Source organism: Galendromus occidentalis, unplaced genomic scaffold, assembly GCF_000255335.2.
Source record: "Galendromus occidentalis unplaced genomic scaffold, Mocc_1.1 scf7180000077501, whole genome shotgun sequence".
NCBI classification, from domain to species: domain Eukaryota; kingdom Metazoa; phylum Arthropoda; class Arachnida; order Mesostigmata; family Phytoseiidae; genus Galendromus; species Galendromus occidentalis.
The window spans coordinates 641892-665492 of record NW_003805489.1 but is presented as its reverse complement, the minus strand read 5'-3'; the positions used below and the strand labels follow the sequence as shown (position 1 = coordinate 665492).

The 23601-nt window shown below is 51.5% G+C and overlaps 2 protein-coding genes across 2 annotated transcripts; one reads left to right on the top strand and one right to left on the bottom strand.

The window, feature by feature from the left end:
* The first annotated feature begins 802 nt into the window (after positions 1 to 802).
* Positions 803 to 3329, top strand: LOC108864688 (ribosomal protein S6 kinase alpha-6-like). Its single transcript, XM_018640797.1, has 2 exons — positions 803 to 2279; positions 2380 to 3329. Exons 1-2 carry the CDS (start codon positions 803 to 805, stop codon positions 3327 to 3329), a joined length of 2427 nt encoding a protein of 808 aa, XP_018496313.1.
* A 1580-nt stretch (positions 3330 to 4909) lies between these two features.
* Positions 4910 to 23145, bottom strand: LOC100907722 (matrix metalloproteinase-2). The gene is made up of 11 exons (XM_029112433.1): positions 22772 to 23145; positions 11445 to 11722; positions 7734 to 7791; positions 7308 to 7394; positions 6854 to 6989; positions 6597 to 6758; positions 6287 to 6472; positions 6011 to 6180; positions 5746 to 5922; positions 5556 to 5637; positions 4910 to 5458 (listed from the first exon to the last, which is right to left on the bottom strand). The coding sequence occupies exons 1-11, from the start codon at positions 22919 to 22921 to the stop codon at positions 5226 to 5228; spliced, it is 1719 nt and encodes a 572-aa protein (XP_028968266.1). The 5' UTR covers positions 22922 to 23145; the 3' UTR covers positions 4910 to 5225.
* Between the last annotated feature and the right edge of the window lie 456 nt (positions 23146 to 23601).

Genomic DNA, 23601 nt, shown 5'->3' with positions numbered 1-23601 from the left:
GACCTTCGATGTTCGCATTTGTATTTCATTCAGGATGCTGACTCTGTTGTTTAGACACACGTGGAGCGAAGATTCGACTTCTCCGGCGTCGCCGAAGCTTGTCCACGGCCGACTCGGATTCCTCACGAGTCCTTGCCGCCGAGCGCGATACCCTGTTTCCATTCTCCGCCGGCGCGGCGCGCACAGCGAAAAACGAGGAGAGACAGTGACTTGTTTGCGCTTCGTCGGAAGATCAAGTGAATTGAATTCCCTTCTCTCAATCAGTTGTTTCTCTTATCTTGAGGCGTCAACGAAGCGAGGCGTTGACGGGTCGGATTCGAACAGAGTTTCCGAAACATTGTTCAATTTCCCCTTTCGCCTTGGAAATCAAGAGGCATATGACTCAGATCAGAGGGGCTCGAGACAAACTTGCTGTTCGAAGTCACGCTTCGTCGTTAGCTCAACAAATTGAGCGATGCAGAGACTTCAAGTGCAATGCCGAAGCTTGATGCTGAACATTCCATGTTTCTCGCGCGGACCTTTCCCTGGCTCATTATCCACTTCCCCATCTCGACCGTTTAGTCGAAGGGGATCGAGCGTTGGAGACAGGGCCGAAGATTCGCTTCTCCCCGCAGATAAGAGGAATCGGATCCTCACCCTCGGGATAATTTCCTCTCTACAACAGCTCTCGTTGTCGTCTCCGGATTTCGTTTGTTGATGGAAGACCGGCGCAGTCAGAGTGACTCCGGGTGTTCTATGACCTTTAGGCGTTTCCTCCGATCGCTACGCTCTTGAATGGCTGCATGACCCTGGAAGGCTAAGCATGAGACGCAGTGCGTCGGATGACTCTGAGCCTTTAGTGCCGGCACCGAAAAAAGTCCGAAGAGCGATCAAAATCCTCGCGGATAAGAATCCCGCCTTGCTTGAGGCTCCCATAGCGTTTTTGAACTTATACACGCAAGAGTTCGAGAGTTCGAAATGTTTGGACCGAAGCCCTCCGCTCCAATACTGTCTTCGTCAGTGCTTCCTTGGATTTCAGGACGTCTGCAGACAGATACAAAAACGCACATTGAAAGCGGTCATTCTCAGGGAGAACATCATGAACCTCGTATCGCTCGGGAACACGGTCGGAAAATCTTATCCCGAAACAGCAGAGCCCGTCTGCGCGCAGCTGGTGAAGCTGATCGCGATGCTCGATGAGCTTGATCGCCAGCTGGCCGACGCCTCGGGTCTGCCACCGGTGAATTGGTCGAGCATCGTGAGCGCCCTAAAGCAGAGATCGGCAATGAAAAGGAAGAGTTCGGAAGTGAAACATAAGACCTCATTCGTGCCGTCACTCGATGACCTCACCGTCACAAAGACCTTAGGTCGCGGAGCTTTCGGAGCTGTTTATAAGGGGACATTCAAAGACATTCTGGAAGTGGCGATAAAGATCGTGCCGCAGAGCAAGCTACGTTTCGATTCGAACAACGAGTCCGCCTATATCGACAAAATGCTCGCAGCTGTGGTCCCGAACCACCCGTTCATCTGTAGGATGTTTTGCGCGTTCATGGCGAGCGGTAAGGCGAATCCTTCGGGGGTGGCGGTTTCGATCAACGTGATGGAAGCCATTGACGGCGCAGATATCACTGAGCTCGTAACCCGCGTTCAAGCGCCGAGTTTTTCCACCGTGATGAGCATCACGCAGCAATTGCTCATGGCTATCGAGCACATGCATTTCACCGGGTTCGTTCACCGGGACATAAAATTGGCGAACATCCTCCTGAGCCGCGACGGCCGTGTGAAGGTCATCGATTTTGACGTGAACAAGTTATGCATTGCTCTGTCCGGCACTCAGCACCAGATCTCTTTCTTCGCAAGAACAGCTGCTGAGTGCGCAGGGGGCGACAAAGCCGGGACCGAAGCCTACATGGCGCCTGAGGTCCATCAATGCAAGGAGTTCGGCCGAGCTTCCGACTTCTGGTCGGTGGGCGTCGTACTCTTCCGATTGGCGTTCGGCAGACTTCCGTTTCGGGGTCAAGCCATCGCCGAAGAGATCGTGGATTGCGACATTGAATGGACGAGGATCAAGAACCTCCCACCGGCGACTCCGAAAAAAAGCGGCCTGAAAGAATTGATATCTCAGCTGCTGGTCAAGGACCCGAAGAAACGGCTCGGCTCCAGAGACTACAACGACATTTTCGACCATCGAACTTTCGCTGAAACGAATTGGAGATCATTGCCGAGCTCGGTCGCTCTCACAGAAGACATGGAGAATCTCTTCGCTGCGAAAGACAGGGAATCGCGCGTTGTGGCCAAAGGTCTGCGAAATGTTCTCAAGAGAAGTCGCTATGCGCCCAAAAAATTTCTCGTCGCCTTCTGCTTCAAACACATTCTAGAGCTCATACCTTTACTTTCCAGCTCCGCCGGCTCATAGTCAAATATTTGCCTTGGAGGATCTCGTAGACTACGCGGGCGAACATCAAAAACTCTTCACGTTCTCATCTCGTGTCATCCGGCATCTCATGTCGGAAACAGGGGGACACAGCAGGGACTTCGACGAGGGGAAAGAGATCAAGGACGACACGCTGAGTTTTCGACACTGCCAGCAGCTGGTGAAACAGGCCGAAGACACGACCTGCGGCACAACAACATTCGACGATCGGAAACATAACGCGAGAGAACCTGTACAGGTGATCATCCAGGAATTCTATCGGAAAAGCTGTCTCCGCCGAGTACCGCCTCTGGCAGTCCAGCGTTTGCTCTGCGAGGATGGAATGTACCGCTTCATGGTGGCGAGCATTGCACCCGGAGTGAAGTTCCTGAGCGAGACAGCCTTGTATCAAGGTGACCTGCTGTTGGAGCTTGACCGGATCCCGTTGACCGGTCTGCCTCTCGGCCGGATTCAGACTTTGCTGCTGAAAGTGGGCTCCCCGCTCGTAGCCACCGTGGCGCAGAGGAACCCGTTCCGAGATCTCGGAGAAGCAACTCTGAACGTGGAAAATTACGCAAACGTTCACCGAGCTATCGTCTTGAATTTCCGTTCACGTCGAAAACGTCGAGTTGGCTGTTTCTGCCGCCGCCGTCACTATCACGGATTCGAGCTGTGCGTGCGAAAACTTTTTGCGAACGAGAACTGGGAGCCCTGTTGTTTGGTATCGAGCCACGATCTCATATGGCAAAAGTGTGGAGAAGATTCGAATATGTTCACCGGCGACATAGTCCTATCGATCAACCAGAAGCGTTTGGCCGAACTCTTGCGGGACGCCAAGGCTGACCAGATTCTCTCTGACGCGATAGATTCGCCCAGATTAGATCTCGAAATAGTGCCGTGCTCTGTACTGCGACTGGGCAATCTTCCCAGGGGATAGTCGGCTCACTACAAGTATCAAGTGAGAATTATATATGAAGGGCGCTCATTCGTCTTCCAACCCCCTTGGATCATGCCCTAATTAGATACTCGGAGTTCGCATGACGCGGTACCGAGCTCCGTCTTGGCGGAAATAAAACTGAAGTTGTACTATGTAGATATGAGCCCGACCTCCTCGGAATGCGAGGCCCAGTCATGTACGCTCTGGGTCGTCTTCGAGAACATTGTATCTGTGCCGTTTAAGAGTTCTCCCAATCCCGTCTCTGGCCCCATCGTCGAACCCGAGGTTTCCCAACTTCTGGTTGAAGCGGAAATGCTCACCCTGATGGATGTCCGAGGAGAGCGTCCGCCATCTTGCTACAGATTATGAGTCCAAGCGCTTGAATGTGTAAACACTCATCTGGAATTGCCCGACTTCATGTCACAATGTGGGATATCGCGGAAGTATCCGAATAGCTGGATATATTGATGACATGAATTCGGCGAGGTCGAGAATCACCTTCGGATCTTTTGTAACAAGGATAGGACGTGCCAGGTCTTCCAGGCAGATCTCCCGCCATGCCGCTGGAATCCGAGTGAGTGAATGGATTGATCGATCCGGGCTCGTCCCCATTTCATCGAGGCTCCGAATCAGAGCTTCGAGCGATTCCCCGTCGGCTCAGATCTTCGGAGTTGGAAATCCAGCGCGTCGAATCTCGTGCTCAGCGCTCTTGGATGTCTCGGTGCGGCGACATTGTCCGAGAATATTCTAAATGCATATGTCTGTTGCATACCTCGTCTTGTGCGACAATTCCCCATTCCGGTGACCTCCCGGCCCAAGATGGTCGGGATTCCGGGGCATGGGAAACTATCTCGCCGGTGATTTTCCAAGCCAAGCCCAAGACATGGACTCCTACTCTCAGTAACTTACTCTTACAGAAAAAAAACACGGAAGGATCAGAAGAATCATCCTGGTTTGGGTGCTATGTCATGAATGAAGAGGCCTTGTTGAGATTATGTTTTTGGAATTTTTTTTTTCTATACAATGTCTCTCATTTATTCCCTACTGCTAAATACACCTATATGAAACTAGCCTTCAAACTCGCGTGAAAATGTACCATGACAACTATGTATATACATTTGCTCGTACTCTGTTGTTCGTGTTGTGTAATATCTGACGATTTGCACACCGCTTCCGAATAATCAGACACGACTCAATGCAAATGAATTCCAGCTCTTACCACAAGGAGCCACGGAAGAAACATCACTTTTCGAGTCCACTCCAATCTCGGAATAATCTCCGCGCACAACCACAGTTAAGAATTCCTTCAGATCCGTCTGAGGGAAGGCACGATGAATTTTCTGACAGACATGAGTAAATCGGACCGTCGACATGATAGTAAAAGGTTTAACGAGTTGTGCGTCGGCCCAACGTGGGCCGCTACCCTAGTACTTAAGTTGTATAGATGGAAATGCTTCGCTCATCAAACCGCCAGGTTTCCAGAAGTTGAATCTGGTTCATTAATGTATTCGAGAGTTACATAACTAGCTGGACCCTTCTCTCATAAATCTCCGATGGACGTTCCTCTTTCTGATTAAGTTCCGATGAGTGATCTGGGGATCCAGCTGTTTCTGACTTGAGATTCGTAAATCTCAGTTCCGGAGGTTTTCATCGCAATCCAGACGCTCCTCCCAGAGATAAGAGGATGGAGTTCGGAGACTGGACGTTGGAATGCGGACAAACCGTTCCGAGAAACGGTATAACTTCGATGAGAACCTCGCCAGCGGTCTTCTCTGAAGATCCGAATCGAACTCGATATAGAGATACATTCGATGAGGATCCTCGAACATTGAACTGATTTAAGTACTCTTGATCTCACTGAAAAGGAGCTTCAATGTGCCCAATGGGATCATTCCATCATAACGCTTCTGACGTCGATCTGAACAGTCGAGATTCGAACAAGAATTGGTTGTAAAATACGATCAGTAGCAATGCCGAGAACGTGTGCAGTGGCGAGATGAAGGTGCTACTTGGTGAAGAATTTTGACACCCGAACCAAAACTGGGCGATTGATCCCGAATCATTAAAGACTGTCAGCCGTCGATTGTGGAAACGCCAGAAGCTCCGACTCTTGAAGAAATAAGTTGATTCTGTAAGAGGAAGCAGATGGTGAGCAACGCAGTCTGAGGATGGGGCCGCGCTGATTATTTGCGTGAATTATCGCGGATACATGACCAAGGGACTTACGATCGGTCCAAGTGAAAGCGGCGTCGATCCTCGGGGGTACGCCACCCCACATCTGTATGTGCCTCGGATAGTCCGCTTCCACCTGGGAACGAAAGTGAAAATCAGTGGAGTTCGACATGACCACCGGGAAACCAGAAAAAGACGAAGGGTTCAAATTCGACTCTCATTTCCGGCTCGGGAGTAGGTGTACCATTCGTTCTTGTTCATTGTATCTCCAGTATTGGTCGTTGTGAAAGAGGTAGATCTTCTGATTATAGCCCCAGATGAAAGCAGCATCGATCTGCATCACACTGTCGGGTATGCCAATCGATGACAATGGCTTCGGATATCCGGGCATGAGGTTTTGTCCGTTGTAAACATAGATTTCCTGGGAGCGAGGAACGATGATTAGGATTATTGATGCACTGCATGTATGGCATGACATTTCTGAATCATAGCGGCCGATTCCTGCTCACCCTTCCAATGAAGAAATTGATCTCGCCGCGCCGGCTCTCATAGACGGCGTCCACTCTGACCTCGGCTCCGTTGTTGGAGACCGTTGGGAATCCACCGAACAATCGGCTGATTTCGAAGGCATGCGACCCCATTATTTGGAGCTCGTTATCGAGGCGGAAGAAATACTTGCCTGGGGAAAATGAGGCGCTCAGCAACGGGTCGCTCTTCAGCAGCGCATATCACAATTGAGGAACTACTGAGAAATTTTCCAATGAAATATCGTATATCGTGATCACCTTTGAAGATAAAAGTTTCGCCGCGGATCATCGATATGGAATCAATTGAATCCATCTGACAAGGGTCAGGAGGTTGTTCCTGGGGGCTGAGAAACACGTCCGGGCGTCTGGATGTTGATGTTGTAAAGAACGGCCGTCGGGTCGTAACGAAGAATCGAGGTTTATAGTCCGGTCGATCGGGACGGCCTGTCGGGACAACAGAGCTTGTGACCTCGAATGAATTCCCAAGGCAGATGATGACGGGTCCCCGGTGAGGAAGAAACCATCAGAGATCAATATTAGTGAAAATGCTCTCGCTGCTAAAGGTTACCGTAGAGTCGCTGGATCCCCCGGACATCGTCCTCCGGAAGCTGGAACGTATCCTCAGTGAACTGTTGGTACCAAGGATACATGAGCGAAGAAGGCTCTTGCACGTGAGCGAGTCCCAAGGAATGACCGAATTCATGCGCAGCGGCCACGAACAGTTCCACTCCTGGAATCGGTGCTCAAAGTGAGGATAGAGCGATATATCCGAAGGGACGTGACGGTGAAGGATCTGAGTTTCTTCCGAGTCGCGGAAGTACGAACCGGTAGTAGCCATCTTGCTGCCCCAGTTCTCGTCAGCGTCGAAGTGAACGTCGCCCCCGATCTCTGTCCCAGGGAAGTACGCATGCGCTAAAACCATCCCTGGCCCGTCGAAAGGATATGCATCTCCATGTCGGCCCTGCAATTAGAGGCTCCTCGTAAGTTTCCATCGTGAACATCAAAGCCATATCAAAGGTCTCCGAGGCTGAGAGCGGTAGAGTCAAGTAGGAGAACTTGATTCAGCTGCGCGTTTGGGGGTGCGGGCATGGGGAAGGGTCCTCGCCGGAGAAAAAGAACGTGGCGGAAATCTCTGACTCCTAGAGTACTCAGATGCTAGCTCTCCATCAGATCTCATCTTCTGCAACACGTTCTGGATGCAGTAGAATATGGATGTGTCGCACCGTGTGGATGGACCGAGAAGCTAATATTCCCGATGAGTGGCGTCATGGGGACTCACCCGCAGGAATTTGATGACAATGTCCGCGTTGGGGTCTCTGGTCTCAGTGAACACGAGCTTCGAATGTTTCGACCACACCCTGATAGCCTAGATTCGAGCAAAGGTGGAACAGGAAGATTAATCGCGGAATGCAATCACTGTCGAACGAGCTCCCGAGGGTTCATTACTCTCGAGTGGTGGGATTTTTTTTTGAGGGGAGTCGAATTCCGACCTGCTTCCCCCGATGAACTCTATCATGCTTTGGTTATTCGGAATATTCCCCTTCCCTCTCACTCTCTACAGGGGGATGCTGGAGCGAATAATTGAATGTTCTTCACAGTTGCTCGATTGTGTTGATCTGCGTCTAGTGCATAATTTCCTCGGTGAAATGAAACCCCCCGGAGCTCGCTTCGATCGGAGAAACAAGAAAGGGGTCTGAGATCTTACCCGTCCAAGTTTGGATCTGATAAAGTTCGCATCGAGATTCGTGGGCCAATCCGAAATGCTAGAAAAAAGAAAAATTCTATTATTATTGAGATCCTCCAGGTCCCTATAGTGCCGATCGATGAGAACTTAAGCGTTCGATGCACAGAGCTAGCAACGCGCGAGAGAGAGAGGGATGCTCTCCAGGCTCCGCTCCCAGTGCCGGCTCTCAACGATCATCTCCGACCGGATACGCATCTGCGGCTCTCGTGATATGGAGTCCTCACTCGAGATTTGACTTACGTCATGTGAGCTTCCGATTCAAGTATTCGGAGCGAGACATCCAGATTTCATGCAGATTGGACTATGGGACATCACGCGATGGGATTTGATTTGAATGTAGTGCAGAGTATTTTCGCGGAGTCTAAGCATACAGTCTATTCGCAGTGCGAGGAGTCTGATTCCCGATCTCGCGGAGTAGATGGGAGAGGATTCCGCTAGCGTGAGGATCATGTGCGTATCCAGTTGCCGTATTAAAGCCAACTGCATACTGCTCTGGATCGCTTGTCTGCTCGAGCGTTCTGGCGAAGGATCGACAATCAGGAGAGACCCTCCCTGATCGGCAGAGGACTCATGCTCCTCTCAGCAGTGAAAACTGATTTCTTTCTGGAGGGACGGATGCTGCATCTTCATACATACAGCTAATGCTCGTAAACGAGGGGCTCTCAATCTATCCAACCGGAATCATCTAGCAAGGCCGATTTTCGGTATTCTGTACTATCCGAATAGCTGTGCTGGACTGAGCGATCACAGACTCTCAAGATGATAGTTGATATGAGGAAACCCTTAAATCAGTTATCCAAGCGAACCATGGTCAACTGGCGAGTCTATGATCCGAATCTTTGTTTTCAGCGAGATTCATGCGGAATCTTATGCTTTGGCATATTTGCCTTCTCCACAGCCTCGAACTCCGTGAAAAATCCTCGCGAATCGCGCCTCATTCCCGTGCCCAGTATATCTCCCGGTGCGACTGAGCCGCCGAGAATATACTTTCAGCTGGACTCATTCTAACCCTTCTCGAATGAACCCTCCATTCTTCTCCAAGTGAGAGAAATGACCCTGCGGCAGAGACAGTATGACCCAAGGATGCGGAGCAATACCGTATACGTCAAGGCGATGATGTTCGGTACTCCGCGCGTGGTTCCAAAATCGTTATCCCTGGCCAAGCAAGTACCGTTGTGGAACAGGATATAAATGGATCGTCCGCACCCACGCGACGAGTCTCCGTGCTCGAACTCAAACCATTGACGCTGCGAAACTCCGTAAAGAATCAAGAGCAAACATGTCGCGGCACGAAGGATCCACTAGGTTCCGCTTGAGAATAATTTGGCGATATACTCGGAAGGAATTGACTTTCCGACTTTCATGCAATGAATTTCTTCCCTGTTCAAGCTCATGAAAATTTTATTCCGCTCGAATCATCAGCACACCTGATCTTGGCAGTCGGCAGGAACATCTTCGTCGTAGGTCCTACGACTTCGAACATCAGACTTGCCGAACTGCGATATCTGCGCGCCCATCCCCCGTGACCGCACGCCTGCCTGAGGCAGCGCGAGGAACGTTTTTCCTCCTCGTCTGAATCATCGGTGCGTCTGTCTCATCAAGGATGATTTCCCGACGGACACGCTGAATCACTTTCAACGGAGGCTGCGCTCAGGAAAAGCGAGCGAGAACAAAAGGCGCCGTACAAACGAATGTGCGAAGCCCGCTCGATTCCTGGCGACAGGGGAAAGCTAATAGAATATGTGTCGCCGTTCAAATACGAGTGACTTGCAGATTTTCTTGGGTTAGGCTACGCGAGGCTCGTTGGAAGACGGCTCTCAGGACCACTCACTCAAGGAGGTTGTGATGGCTTGAAAGTACATCTCCGACCTTGTTGAGCAAGTCACCCTAAAAACCTTCCGAGTTTTCCCGCGAACAAAGTTCAACGATCGCCGTCTCCGTTCAGATCGGTCCCGTCTCCAACCAAAAATAAGGTCGATGGACTCGACCGGCGAGGACGAGATACGAAGCGTGACGAGCACGAGTACGATGAGGGGAACAGGGACGGGGAGGATTCCCGGACGGAAATCAAGATCGGGATCGGAGGGAGAAGGGAGGCGAGCAAGGAATAAGGTCCGGAGTCAAGACCTCGGCTCTGAGGGGAGAAATTCAACGTATTTGGGTACGGTAGGAGTTTCAACAGAGGATTCCGATGTGGACCGATCTCGGGACTCACTGCAAGTTCCCATTCAAACGACCGAGATGGAACTGGCGGGGCACCTCCCGGAGATCGAACATTTCTTCCACTAGTCGGAGAAGCTCAGCGAGCCCAGGCACGCGGCCAACTGTTCCACGGAGCGCATTGAGAAACGACGCTCGCTTGGCGACGGTAGTGCAAGACCACCGGTCCTCGCGACACGCACTCATCAACGATCATACGGTACAGGACTGCCGGCATCCTGGCCTCTAGTGAAAACGCCAGAGACGGCGGCGGTTCGAGCGGTGAGGGTCGTCGACGGGGGAGGGTATTTCTTCGCGTTGGAAGCGACGATGGAACATTAGAGCGTACACACAATCGGTCGCTCGTCAGTTCTAACAATTTGCTCTCATAGACCAATAAACGCCTCTGACCGGACTAATAGATAGAGAGAGACCGATCCAGCCACCGGCGTTGGACGCTTACGCGCACACTGGCGATGATTACGTGGACCGCTGACTTATGGGCCGGAAAAGCCGTCTTCCTCCCTCTCGGGTCACTTCCAGTATGTTCCCTGATTGGAACGCTCAAGCCTTTCCCGCTGCTCGCGAAACCGATCCTATGACTGAACATCATAGAGGGCGGTCGGCGTCCCAGTCGGTTCAAAATTCGGTCTTCCACAAAATCGTTGATCCGAAGTACCTCACTATTTTATTAGAGCCCCACTACGTAAACGTGCATCCGATGCGGCATTCAGAATCTTTATCCTCTCGAGCCAACCTCCTCAGGGATCGAATCCCGACCTTCTCCTGGACACGCAGAGCCTTGCCCAGCTTCCGTATTTCTACGTGACCCTCGGCTAGCTCATCGAGTCCACGCGAAAGCTCGGCTCCTCGGACGAGCAAGAAAAACTCGGAAGGACCGCTGGTCGAGCCGGGGACGGCGAAGCTGGCGAGCAACTGTCAACGCCACGCGAGGATCGACATTGAAGGCTAATCAAGGAAAAGAGTCGGAGAGAGAGAAGCATCTGAGAGAAGCACTCTTGGCGTCTTGGAAGAGGAGGCCTTCGTAACGAGATGGACGTCCACCATCCGAACGATTACGAAGGCGTGTCATCGCTGGCGTATCCTATTTCACATGGGGCCTCCGCGTTTTTGTGACCAGACACAGTGTTTGATCTTTTTGTCGGTCGCTTCTCCGTCGGAAAGCTCGTTTCGTTCTTCCAACACCGACCGGCTACTCCGGATCCGGTCGGATGTTTGGCCAATACAGTCTGTCGTTCCGGAGGTTACAGGACAGACTCCGAATTAGTTTCAGATCGGGATTCACAGTCTCGCCGCCAAAATTCGGTGCGTGAAAGGGATCGATTTCTTGATCCGGCCAGACTAGGACTTTCGGGACGCGACGCGAGAGCTAGTCATTTGTGTACCTAGTGATCGCGAGGCCACGCATGCTTCATAATTGCGTCGAGATCTATAGTGAACGTATCAACTCACCTATATGTCAAATTCGTTCTCGGCCACGGATCACCGTGAATGAGGTAGCGTTTTTTCCTTACGCCTTCCCGAGACCAATCTATGTCTTTGACTCCGCATCGGGGCTTCCGCATCAGATCGAGAGTTTCATTGTCGACTTCGCCCGTCACAGGGATGCCGGCGAAGCTTTGGAGTCGACGTATCGCAGAGGCCAGGGGATCCTCCGACGACTCGAGATACGCTACCGAGGATCTGGCCGTTAGCTCCTCCTTCGTGTATCCGAATTGATCGAGGAACTCCTGTGGGAAGGCAAAGAGTCAGTTATCCTGTTGTCAACAGACGCGCGGAACCCATGTGTCGCTCAAGAATCGATGGGGAACTTTAGAAAACGGCGTCAATAGGAGTTGCCCCGAGTTGACTCGAATGTGTCACGGATGTCGAGGGCCGTCGTGACCCGAAAGCGGTCGGAAAATCAAGAACGATTTATTTTCCGAAATGCGCCAGGATTTGATACACGCTCGGGAGGGTCCTGATAGAGCGGAAGGGGTCTAGGAGAGTGCGAGTGACCGCGACCGTAGGAACGCGCCCACGTCGAAGATCAAAACTTGGACTTGTGATTATTGAGCGAATCGATTTCTTCCGGGTCGGCCTTTTTGAAATGGTTTTGCGACGAGAAGGTTCGACCCTCGGTAGCTCGGCTTGCTCGCATGGGTTTCACATTGGTACAGAGGGTTCTTTGTTTGCGGAACATAAAATACAGCGTGACCGACAGAACAATATGCTCCGTGGGCATAATGCTTCCGCGTCATCAGCGGGAGCGATTACCAAGATCGCGGAAGCAATCCGGAGACTTGGCTATGCATTTAATCGTCATCTAGGAGCGATATGATTTTATTTACGACGAGAGTGACCCGATTCGGGTTTTCTTCTTTATTTTTCTCAGATGTTCTCATCTACACGAGTACATAGGACACGGAATCCCGGATTCGCTCTCGAGAACGAATTTTCGTCGACTCGGCTGCGAGTCTGCGTTCGAGCGCGTAGGAGTTGCAGGAAGGAGCTGCCGGAAACGATACGGTAATCGTGAATCGTGACTCGATCAAAGGACGCCGTATTTTCGATGGATTTGCGGCTGACCGACATTCAGGCCGAAAAAATATTCTCTGACCGTAGCTATCTCCGTATACGGCGGGCGTCGAGCGAATCAAGTGAAATAGACGGCAATCGAAATGACCTCGTCATACGATTACTTGTTTACTTCAATCTATTCGCTGCTACATAGCTTCCAATGGTCCCTATAGACCGTATACACAGCAGTTTCTCGTGGTGATCGAGTGATAAGTTTGGAGTTTCCGTGGTGAGCACGTCCATTGAGGGACATTGTTTCCTGAAACATCAGCTGCCGACCCACTGTATGGTAGGTGCGATATCCACTTCTTTCGATCGGTTCGCTACTCGGGGTCATTGACAGCTCAAACTGGGGGCTCGCTCCCTATCTCGGATAATTTCGCCCTCTTCTATGATCTCGATCTTTATGATCCCGCACCGACCGCTTATTGCATTCTGCTGACCACTCCTCGTCGTTCTGTTCTTCCGACTGGAGTTCTCTCGTGTTCGTGGGGGAGTTCCCCGTCTGGATCGGCACCATGTGTAAATTCTGGGAGGACGTCGAGCCGATGTCGAATCCTCGACACCGTAGTGTCGAATGTTGTGCTCATTCGTGGTTTTGTCCGGGAGGTTCGCTCCATTATCCCCAAGGAGGAAAGCGGAGTCCACGGGAGATCTTTCGAGCGGCGGGCAACGGACTCGGACGAGAGCTTTGTGGAGCAGACTCTGTCAGAACTCAAGGATATTGAAGATAATGAATAATTAGCCGAATAAGGAAGCCAGCCAATGAGCATTCGCTGCCGCGAGACTCTCGAATCGTTATTCAGTTCTGGCATGCTTATTTCTATTAAGGCTCCATGCTTTTCTGTTGCGGCTTCGTGGTCACGTCAGATAGCCTCTGAAATCATCATCGCGGATGATATACGCAAATGAAGGAGCGTATATCTTCCGCATTCCCTGACCGTATGCAGGCGAAGGACTGGATCGGTCTTGGGAAGCAATAAGATCCGAAAGCCTCCTGTGGGGGGTCGGGACTCGGGCTGCCTTCCTCACAAAAGATGACTTAGAAAACAGCGAGCCCCCAATTCAGGGCCCTCATCATCACTGTCCGCGAGAGTTCCCCAATCGAAGCTGCGAACGATTCCGGAGCCGAGCGAGCTCGAGTTGAAATGCAAAGCTCGTGCTGTCAGAGTTCTCGGCCATTAACGCCGCGTATCTTTATTGAATAAGTCGTAGTCTCCCGTAAGGTGGACAAGTCGTGAATTGTGGCGCCTGCGAACAAGTTCGGTGACCTGAATACGAGCACGTCCACAAGTCAGTGCTTGTGCAAATGCGCGAGGCCGTCGGCGTCGTCATCACGTCGACCTTGAAGGATATCGGAAGCGAAGAATGTCTTCTCGAGGTCTGGCGGGCCCGCTGTTCAACCGTATCCCTCTGGGCCGGCGCGTTTATTTTCGTTTGACTGGAGTTCTGTGCCGAGTTCTGTTTATACTGCACGCATGCAAGCATCCGTGTCGACGTGATTCGGTCCCCAGGGAGCGTAGAGCTTAGCTCGACGACGCGACGTCGCACGATCAAGGGGCTGAGTGTTTCACGGGTCAACAAGCGTCAACGTCGTCGGACTCCTCCGGTGGATCCCGACCCTCCGGATTGCCCTGCACGATGCGGCTCAAATTCATTACCGGAAATTGATATTGATTCGCATATTGAAGAAATTATCCGTGCCCAGCGGAGATGTCATGTAGCCAGAGTATTATAGATCATAAGGGACCCCCGGAGCATGGAGACGTCTGATAGAAGTTCATTTGTTTGATGACTGCTCCTTTAGTCTCTGAACACGGTCGTTTCTGACGGGCTAGTCATGAGTCTGGCGAGGTTGACGTCTGCCCGCATGGATCTCCCGTCTCGTCAACGGGGACTTTTCGTCTTACTCTCCTCCATCCGGGAGACTCCGGTGACGAGCCTGCGCGACCGGCAAACGAGCGTCTACAGTTAGGGACGCTTCAATCGGCCAAAGTCGGATCAGAGGAGCTCATCAATCGGACCACGAACTTTCCCGAGGAGAGCGAGGAGCCTTTCACTCGAGAACGATTGCGTCGAGGGAATCCGAGCACGCGGGTAGTATTTCTTTCCACTAAAGAGTCAAGACTCTCTAGATCGAGAAGACAGATGGTAATCGTTGTCTCAAGCAAGTTCCCAACGAATTAGGGTCCCTGGATCCCGATCTCTTCATGCTCGGAGGGAATCGACGGCTCCCACGAACGAGTAAAAGAATAAAATACTTTCAGAGACCACGGAAGGTATGAACTTCAACAATCAGAGATCCTGCTCTCGTGGGAAGACACGATCATACATGACAAGCTCGATCGTCCGAGCGGGAAGCACTCCAGAAGTTTCCTCCTGAACGATGTCTCTCCTCAGAAGTAAGACGAAGTATATTCAGTATTTGATGGAGAATAACTCCAAATATTCAAAACAATTCTTTCCAATTCGCAACACTGGCGTTCATCCATTTTTTCGCTCGAATTCTCAATCAATTCTCATCGTACTCGGGCTTGACTTCCGTCTGACATGGCATGAGCAAACTGAGGCTCGTCTGAGAAGCTCAGGGCAAGGAACGCCGTCGCTGGAGGAATTCCAATGGAGCGGTGGCCACCAAGACGAGGGCGGATGAAGAATCTCCGCCTGCAGACGACAGCTCCCACCATGAGCAGCAGACTCCTATGGAGGGCCGGCTGCATGGCTCATAGAACAAAATGGGGAGAAGGAGCGAGCTCATTGTCAGCCGACCCCGTCTGGTCCGTGGGCGGCTTCTCGATTCTTCGGCGGGTCTCTTCTATCTGGTAAACGACCCCGAGACAGCGATTCCCAGAAGAGGAGACACCTTGCGAACTTTCCAAACTGATAAGCGAGTCCTACATATTCGGCTCGTCAACTCGCGTAAAAAATCCCGGATCACTCCAGGTCCCCGCCTCCTATGTTTGAATTTGATCCTCTACAATGTCTTGTTGAATTATTAAACTCGCATTAGTTTATGGACTTTCGATGAGCCTACTTTCAAGGACGCTTATCGTAGACTTGGGGAGGTCGGGAGCCTTCACGGGCTAGACTCCACAGCCGTGGAACCGCTGTGGTGCGCCTCCAAAAGCATAGCTGGCCACCCACCGAATGTGTGTCAAAGGGATCCGAATATGAGGCAGGCGAGGCCTTCACCTAGTTTTCAATACGGTCTGCCTAGTTGGCCTCTCTGCCGCTACCGCAACGTCGAGCTACGCTGACCTTCTCACTCATACGGAGAGAGCCGTATCTGGACCTCATGTGGAGCGTGATCGAAGGCGACTTTCAAGATAGTCACGGAGGTCGGAGAATCCGAAGTCGAACAGCGAGAAAAAATTCCTTCGGAACGGGGAACAGAGATTAGAATCGGAAAAATGCTCGTCACCGAGCTCCGATGCACGCCACCATAGAGAAGCTTACCAGGCATCGGCGGGACATTTCGAAACGTTCACAGGCCGCAGGCCACCGATACAAGGTTTTCGAGAGATGTCATCGTGTCAACGACGATGTTTCGTATGATCTGCTTGCTCAGCGATATGAAAAGCTGACAACGATCAGATATCCGTCTTTTGACATCGTTCAACTCTTTCTCTCTCTCTCTTCAACTCGAACACCATCGGGTTGGGCCATTAGTGTGGCAGTGGTCGTCGCGGCCACTCTACAAACCCGGAACTGATGTCCGTTGAGGCCCTGCGCGAGCTTGGACCGAGGGGGCGAATCCCTTCGTTGAATCATGTACGCGACCTCTCTATGAGACCATAATGCGGTTTAATTATTGAGTGCACCCCGCGTTTTCAGGACGGTGGACGCGAAGGGCTTTAGAGGGTCTCTTGACGTCGAATGCGCTGCCCTCGCCTCGTTGGCCCGGTCGTGGGGTTTCTTTGTATCGTGTAAGATTGAAGAGGACGTTTGCACAATGGGACGATCGCAACAAAGCATCTCGCTCGGATAATAATTCACTAAGGCGACCGAAGCCCTAAATAACATCATATCGAGTTTCCGAAGATCTCTGAGACCGAGCTCAACTTAGGGAGCGAGAAACTCGCGCAAAGACCCCCATATCTCGGTCGTAATCTAGTCGGGTCCCGAACCTCAAGGGAGACATAGCTCTTAAATCAATCCATTGGGGAGATCGATTCAGTATCCTATGGGGATTCCTCGCAGTTTCACTCACTCAGTCCGGCTGTACCTGCTTGCTACCGAGCCTCATTCCTGGGCTGAATCTTTTTCATCGAGTTTCTCGCACGATAAGCACTTGACTGGCTCCACTTGCGGCATCCGACCTCGGATCGGCCCGACTGGCTCATCACATGACGATAAGTCTTCTTCTTCGAATAGCGTCTCATGAGTTCCGTTCTTATTCACTGAGTGCAAGTAATATCGAAAGAATGAATATCAGTAGGTATGTGGGTCACGACAACAACGGTCCTTGAATACAATAATGACATGGGAGCTCCAGGCAAATCGCTGGGAAGAATGTTGTGATACAGAGAAGGCGCTCTGAGAAAGTTGGTGCCCGAATAGGACATCCTGCTTCCGTCCGTCTGTCTATCCACCGGTCGATCCGACCGTCGGCACCGAATGACCGTCCGGCCGAGCGCCTAGTCAGCCGGATGCTCAATCTATTGTGCTCGAATTCGCGAACGCACGAGACTTTAGAAGTCTCAGTTCAGTCGCTCTGTCCTTCCAATCGACCTCAGAGCGCCGATTCAGGCAGGATGATTTTCCAGGATGACTCCTTTTTTTTCTTTCTTTCCTTTTTCTCTCTTCTTTTTCCTCCATTTTTCCCCTTCTCCATCTATGAATCTCTTGAAAAAGCAAATCGCAGATCTCTTTAAGCACCCCAGGGTACTCACTGACTGACGACACTTTCCCGCCCTCTCCCCTCTCCTGCTTGACAGCCGAAGTGTCCGAGCTTTGTTCTCGAGAGAATGACGGATAGAGGAAGCCAGGCAGTCATAGGCGAGGAAGAGATACCCACCGCGGCCGAGTCTAACCAGCACTCTCTTCACAGCCATTAAACTAGCTGATGTCCCTTAGCGTCTTTTCCTCTGTCCGGCACAGTCGCCATCGAGTCTACATTGATATATTCGTGGGTCAAAGAAAAATAGCCACAACTTCTCACCGGCTCTGCTCTGTTCTACCTGCTCGAGCACGCCGTTAAAGAAATTGTGTCTGAAGCGACACTGGCCAGAACACCCTCTCGGAGAGTTGTCATACATAGCGACGAAATGAACCATTCGAGTCGGGCCGTGTGGAACCGGTCTCGGGAGGCGAGTTGTTTGAGGGAAAAAAAGTCTTGTCGACTGGAAGCTCTACGGCCTGTGCTCTGGTCTTCCCTTTTTTTTCGATATCTCTTTCTTAGGCTTCCCGTCATCGTACATCAGCCGCTTCCACGCTACATAAGTCCCTCATTCCGAATCAGCGCACCAACACGATTCGAAAATGCATATCGAGAACTCTTTCGGGTCATTGGTAATGCATTTGGATATCATATCAAGGTTGCGCCCCTTCCCCCCCATATCAACGCTCCATCGGGTCAGCAGATACGGTGGACCGGAGTGGTGACTCCAGCGAAACCGAGCTCCGGTACTTACACTCGGCAAAACTCGAGAGCTCTAGCGTCCATGCGTGCATTCGAATTTCGGATTCCCCTTCCACACAACGACCCAGCTATCGGCGAGGACTCGATTGAGCTCATCGGGCATGATGTGGCTTACGGCAAGGGAAGAATGCAACTCTTAGTGACTCATTGTTCCTGGACGGAGCGCGGGAAGATACGAGCGAAGTCGATTTCACTGGAGCAAACTACGACGACGAGGAAGGCTCAGGAAGTGACCCACGCTCGAGTTCATGAGCCTCCCTGGGAAACGAGCTCTGAATGATATTCCATATGAGATTCGGATCCATCGTTAATGAATCCGAAGCTCGCCCGACCCGATGCGGTGCACATTCAGGGATCAAGGGTCAGAAATTTCATCAGTGAGCCCGCATCGTCTTGATGTATCAATTCCGAAGTGTGCGGGAGACTTGAAGCGTCGGCTCATCTCAACTTGCCGGTGGGTTGTCAACCCGAATCGTGGATGGGCTGACAGATGCTCGTGGGACGGCTGGACTCACAGCGAAAAGCTCCGCGAGAAACAGGACTATGGCGCATCAAGGAAAATCCGAGCAGCGGTTTCCAATCACCTTGACGGAGCACTATGATCACTCAGGAGAGGAAATCCCCAATTTCGCTCTTCGGCTAACTTTGGATGGGCTGTCAGGCGTCCCGGCTCAGAAATGTCTCATCGGTTACGCGGTGGCAGCGGGGCGAAGTGCTGATTGGGAAGCGACCCAGACATCGAGGAGAGTTAGCGAGTAGGTAGCTCAGCCTGAGCACAAGAAACCTCAACCAAACTTATTTCTAGCGTTTCGTCCCTCGGGGTTGCTCCGGCACAAGGGGGAGAAAGAGGTTTTGATGCACGCTGAAACATCCGCTCCCCTCCCATTGTCAGTTATCTTGGACGCCCGGGCGAAGGAACTGCCTGTATGCCTTCTTCTCCCGTTGGACGAAACCGAATCCTCGCATATCTGCAACAACATGTGTAGAAGTCGACGATGGTGAATTTCCAATCACCGTTAGGCAACACCACTTGTCTACCGCACTTGATCAAGCTTGACGAAAGAATCGCTGGAGCAAAAGTAGATCCATCGCGACGCTCCATGGCGGTTCGCCGTTAGGCACTTCATTCCGCGGCGAAAGGTTGGGAAATTCTATTTGAACCAGTCACAGTGATCACCACTGCTGCCGTTGCCCCACATCTGACTTCGACGGAGGGCTTGCCAATGGGCTCCCGGTTGAAGTCGCGCATCACCAGAAATATGAAATATCCAACCGATTGTTCATTTGAAGGCTCGACAACATCGTTCCAGCGCGGATTCACGAGGGAAGAGACATTGAACGTGTACGATCGACACTCAAGTCCCGACGATGGCGATGCGATCCCATTTGATGGGAGGCGACTTCCCTCGAGCCTGATGATTACAAAACGCCGGACGCTTGAGAATTCGTCTGACATTGAGAATTCTCGCGGCGGAATGCCTTCATCCACGATCATTCGCGCACCGCCTTGTACATAAAATGAATTGTGACCTTTGCGATATGAATTCTCTCCATGGCGAGCGACATCGGGTGTCGCCAATGCGTTCTAGTTATCTTGCCATCGCGAACGATTTCGTCATAGAGCTCTATTATGAGACAGCTGAGAGTCGAACTTCGATCTATTCTCGAAGGTCCGCGGAGGTTAGAGAACTAATCGCAAGCATCATATCCTTCGACGCGTCCGAGTTCTCTCGCCGAGCGAATGAAGAGAACACGAACTAGAGGAGGCATTGCATCAGATAGCGGCACAACGCAAAGAGCAACACATGCATGCCCCTATAAGGAAAATTGTCATTCTGATATTCTTTCTCGTCCATTTTTCTGGCTGATCTGTTCCCAATAGCCCAGCGGGGGTAAGAGCGGGAAGGTGGATGGATGTAGGCCTGAGCCTCGGGCTGCGAAGACGTCTCAGCGTAAGTTACCGGAGATCAGAACGATGATAGGGTGTGCAGTCGAGTCCCTCGAGCTGTTTCCCCGCTAGGAACCGCGGCTCTAGGTCTCTGCTGCGGAGTCCAGAGCGGAATTCGATGAGGAAAAGAATCATTGCGAAGTTGACATGCGGGTCTGTGCGGTCACCCCAGATGGGGATAGAAACAAGGCTAGCATTCGAGACTTACAGCATGACTTCTGGAAGCTCAATCGAAGCTTACTCTGCGCCAATGATAATGGTACTAGGACCGACGTTTTCCGCTTAAGGAATCGCGCGGTGCACTCGCGATGCCCGCACAGGTTCCATAGATTCCATTTACGATCATGGGCTAGATCCTAGGACGCAGGTCCGGGGCTGGAATCCGGAGTCTGAACCGGGAGCTTCGAGCTCACTCCTCAAGATAGCGGGGAAAATTCAGAGGGCGTCGAAATTGAATCCGTACTAAGCATCGTCAAGCCTCGCTACACCACTGGTAAGCCCCGCTCATCGAAAACAGCTCGTCCGGCTGAATGACCCGGATCTGTAAACGCTATCAGGCTATGGACCGGTCGTGTTTAGCTAAAGTGAACCCCTCTGGGAATGGAGTGCTCCAACCCACAGAGTCTGCGTCAAACCTGTACCGGTGCTCCGGGAGGTTCATGGAGAGATGGAGGCCTCGCGCTATCGCATTCGAATCCATTGCTCTTAGTTGGGAGCTCCCAGTGAAGTCGCTACCGCTGAGCTCCACTTCCGATGATTCCAAGGCTCTATAACTCATTCGAGTTGATTCTCCATGTGACCGGCGACGACAAACGAAAGTGCAACACTGGGATTACCAAGTTCATTGAAAGCGAGACCCTCGAGTATTCGAGATCACTTCGACCAATCGATGGGCGTCACAATTTCCGATTACTCGCGGACGGAGGGAGTTTTCGAAGCTGTGAATCATTCACTCCATCTAAGATAATAATCCTCCATGATTCCAGAAAACAATTAGCGCCTGCATATGTGCCGAGCAACTAATGCCTGGGAGCGGAAATAATCGTATAGCTCAAAGACGGAAATATTCATGAAACATGAATTTTAGATTTCTACTGCCATTCGATATTCTCCTCGCCAGCTTATTTCCGACCGATATCCTCTCGGTCACCAACAGGGGGCTCCATTCGTCGAGATGCTCGCTGGCAGAGAACCATAATTATTGATCTGCTTTTGCCGCAGATCGTCTCCAGAGAGTTTATGTGAGTTTCCATTCCACGTGTGTTTACATAGGCATTCAGCGCAGAGACGTTGCGGCTGCATGCAAGCTTCCTCACTCCTCACCGACTCGTAGCCAAAAGAGTCATCGGAGCGGCTTCACCCATGCTCTAAATGTTCTGCTGATCGAGACCACGATATCGAACTGTCGTTTGGGATCCGTTTCCGCAACTCAATTGAAGAGGTCCATTGACCCGGAGTACAGTTCAACTTCATCGTCTGGATTGGATACACGTCTGAGTATCACGGAATCTTTTACGTGTGCGCCGAGCGGTCCGAGTTCCGGCACTCGCTTTGTTGACCATTTGCGCACGATAACTGATCTCTCGGAGCAACGGAGCGAATGCCCAGGGATACATGTAGTTCGGAGAACGGTCCACCGGTTGCGTAATTACAGCTGCGGTCGGCCGGTGTAGAGCGTCTGATAGTAGCGAGTTGCCGTTTTCATCGGGCTTGAAAGCATGGTCATGACTCATGACAGTCATCACAGAACAGGATGAACTCAGAAGAGATGGAAAATGTGAATAAGACACACCTTTTGAGCTCAGATTTATATTCTGGTCCGTCTCCGGCACCCAAGTACGTTTGATGCGTTCACAATGCGCGTTAAATGTGTCTGAGCCCCGCATGCCTGAATCTTCTTCACAGCCATCATGACGTTCTAGACAATTCATATTTGGTCGCAGATTCGAGGGACGAATCTGGCTCGAGGGCGCGAATATAACAAACATGGATCCGTTCCGGAAAAATGGCTGAGATCGAACAGAAAATTTCTCTGACACCGTCAGCGAGTGAGAGCATGGGACGCCCAAGAATGTGCTACAAAGGACGGTCTCTTGATGTGAAATCTGGAGCGACATAGGACCAGTCGTCGTTGCATCCGATCGCGTGAAATAATTCTCGAACTCTTTGAGGAGTTCTTTCGAAGTGATCGCTTTCGATTCATGTATTCGGCGAAGACCATCCGCTTCCCCGCGACACAACTCACAGCTCAAACTCACAATGATGGGGAATTAGGAAAAACGTTGCGGGGGATATGGATCAAGCTGCCATGAGATTTCCGGACAGCCTCAGTTCCTCGCAAAAGTTTCACTGCCTCGACTCTCTGCGTGTTCGTCGCGGAAGACCGCCGAAACTCGAGGATATTCCCTGTCTATTGGAAGAGCTCCGGGGAAATTCGACTACTGGTGAGCCGAATGTCCGATTGAGATCCAGAAACGGTAAATAGGTATCTGTCGACTTCGCGCTCTCGGGGGAGTTGGGGATGTGATAAGTGGGGACTCTCTGGAAGCCGAACTCGAATTCGCGGTTCAGATGACTTCCGGACCGGATCGATTGAACCTAATCGGCTGTATCTGTGATGTTCGAGCTCACCTTGATTTTCTTCGGAGCACTGGAATCCTTCCCGTTTTCCGAGGAGGGCTGTGGCGGCAAAGTTGGAGCTCCCGCGCACATTTTGACTGTCAATTCCAACGACAAGCCCAGCGTAGTAAATATCACAGCGAAGCCTGCAGAGGGCCACATGACTATACATGTGACGGAAGCCTCCCCCTCACTGAAGGCACTTCATGGGTTCAACATCGTCCAACCTCAAAAGTCACCGCAGAATCCTTTCCGCCAGACCGGGCGTGGACGTTCCAGTGAATGACGTCAGTGTAAACGACAAGCAAGAACCCCCCTTTGTCGTAACAATGCATAGAGAGAGGGCCAACCTGGGCGAAGGGTTTTGAGAGAGCGTGATTCTATCCCGTGTTGAGCCAGGAGTCACGAACCGTAGTTGCCGGACTTGTCGTGGTCACGTTACACGAATTCGAACAAAAATATTTGACTCAGCTCATACGCCGAGCCGTGTGGCGCCCCCAAGTGGTACCGCCGCGAACTAAAGGAGAAAGTTTTCTTTCGAAGTTGCTCATCTCGAAAAACCGACCCGTTCTTCTGCTCTTCTCAAAACGAATTCTGTGAGACAGATGGACTGGAGTTCTGCGAGAGCGCATTGAGCAGATGTCCAGTGGCGTAGCGAGCCGGAGTGCCGCTCGGGGCGGTGATTCGAAATTTCCCGTTTTTCACCGTGCTCGACGAAAATGCCGCCCCCCGCCAGATATTTTTCCTCGAAAACACTCCGTTTTTTGGATGCAAAACCCCGAAATGCCGCCCCTAAATGCTCCATAGGAAGTGCCGCCCGGGGCGGTCCGCCCCCCCCGCCC

Bases quoted from the DNA above. Each gene is read 5' to 3' on its own strand.
- LOC108864688 (XM_018640797.1), top strand. From the start codon at position 803: ATGAGACGCAGTGCGTCGGATGACTCTGAGCCTTTAGTGCCGGCACCG. The intron at 2,280-2,379 runs GTCTGCGAAATG...TTTACTTTCCAG, and splicing joins ATCGCGCGTTGTGGCCAAAG to CTCCGCCGGCTCATAGTCAA.
- LOC100907722 (XM_029112433.1), bottom strand. From the start codon at position 22,921: ATGTGGCCCTCTGCAGGCTTCGCTGTGATATTTACTACGCTGGGCTTG. The intron at 11,723-22,771 runs GTGAGCTCGAAC...GCCTTCCCACAG, and splicing joins GTGCTCCGAAGAAAATCAAG to GAGTTCCTCGATCAATTCGG. The intron at 6,473-6,596 runs GTAACCTTTAGC...TTGTCCCGACAG, and splicing joins GGGGATCCAGCGACTCTACG to GCCGTCCCGATCGACCGGAC.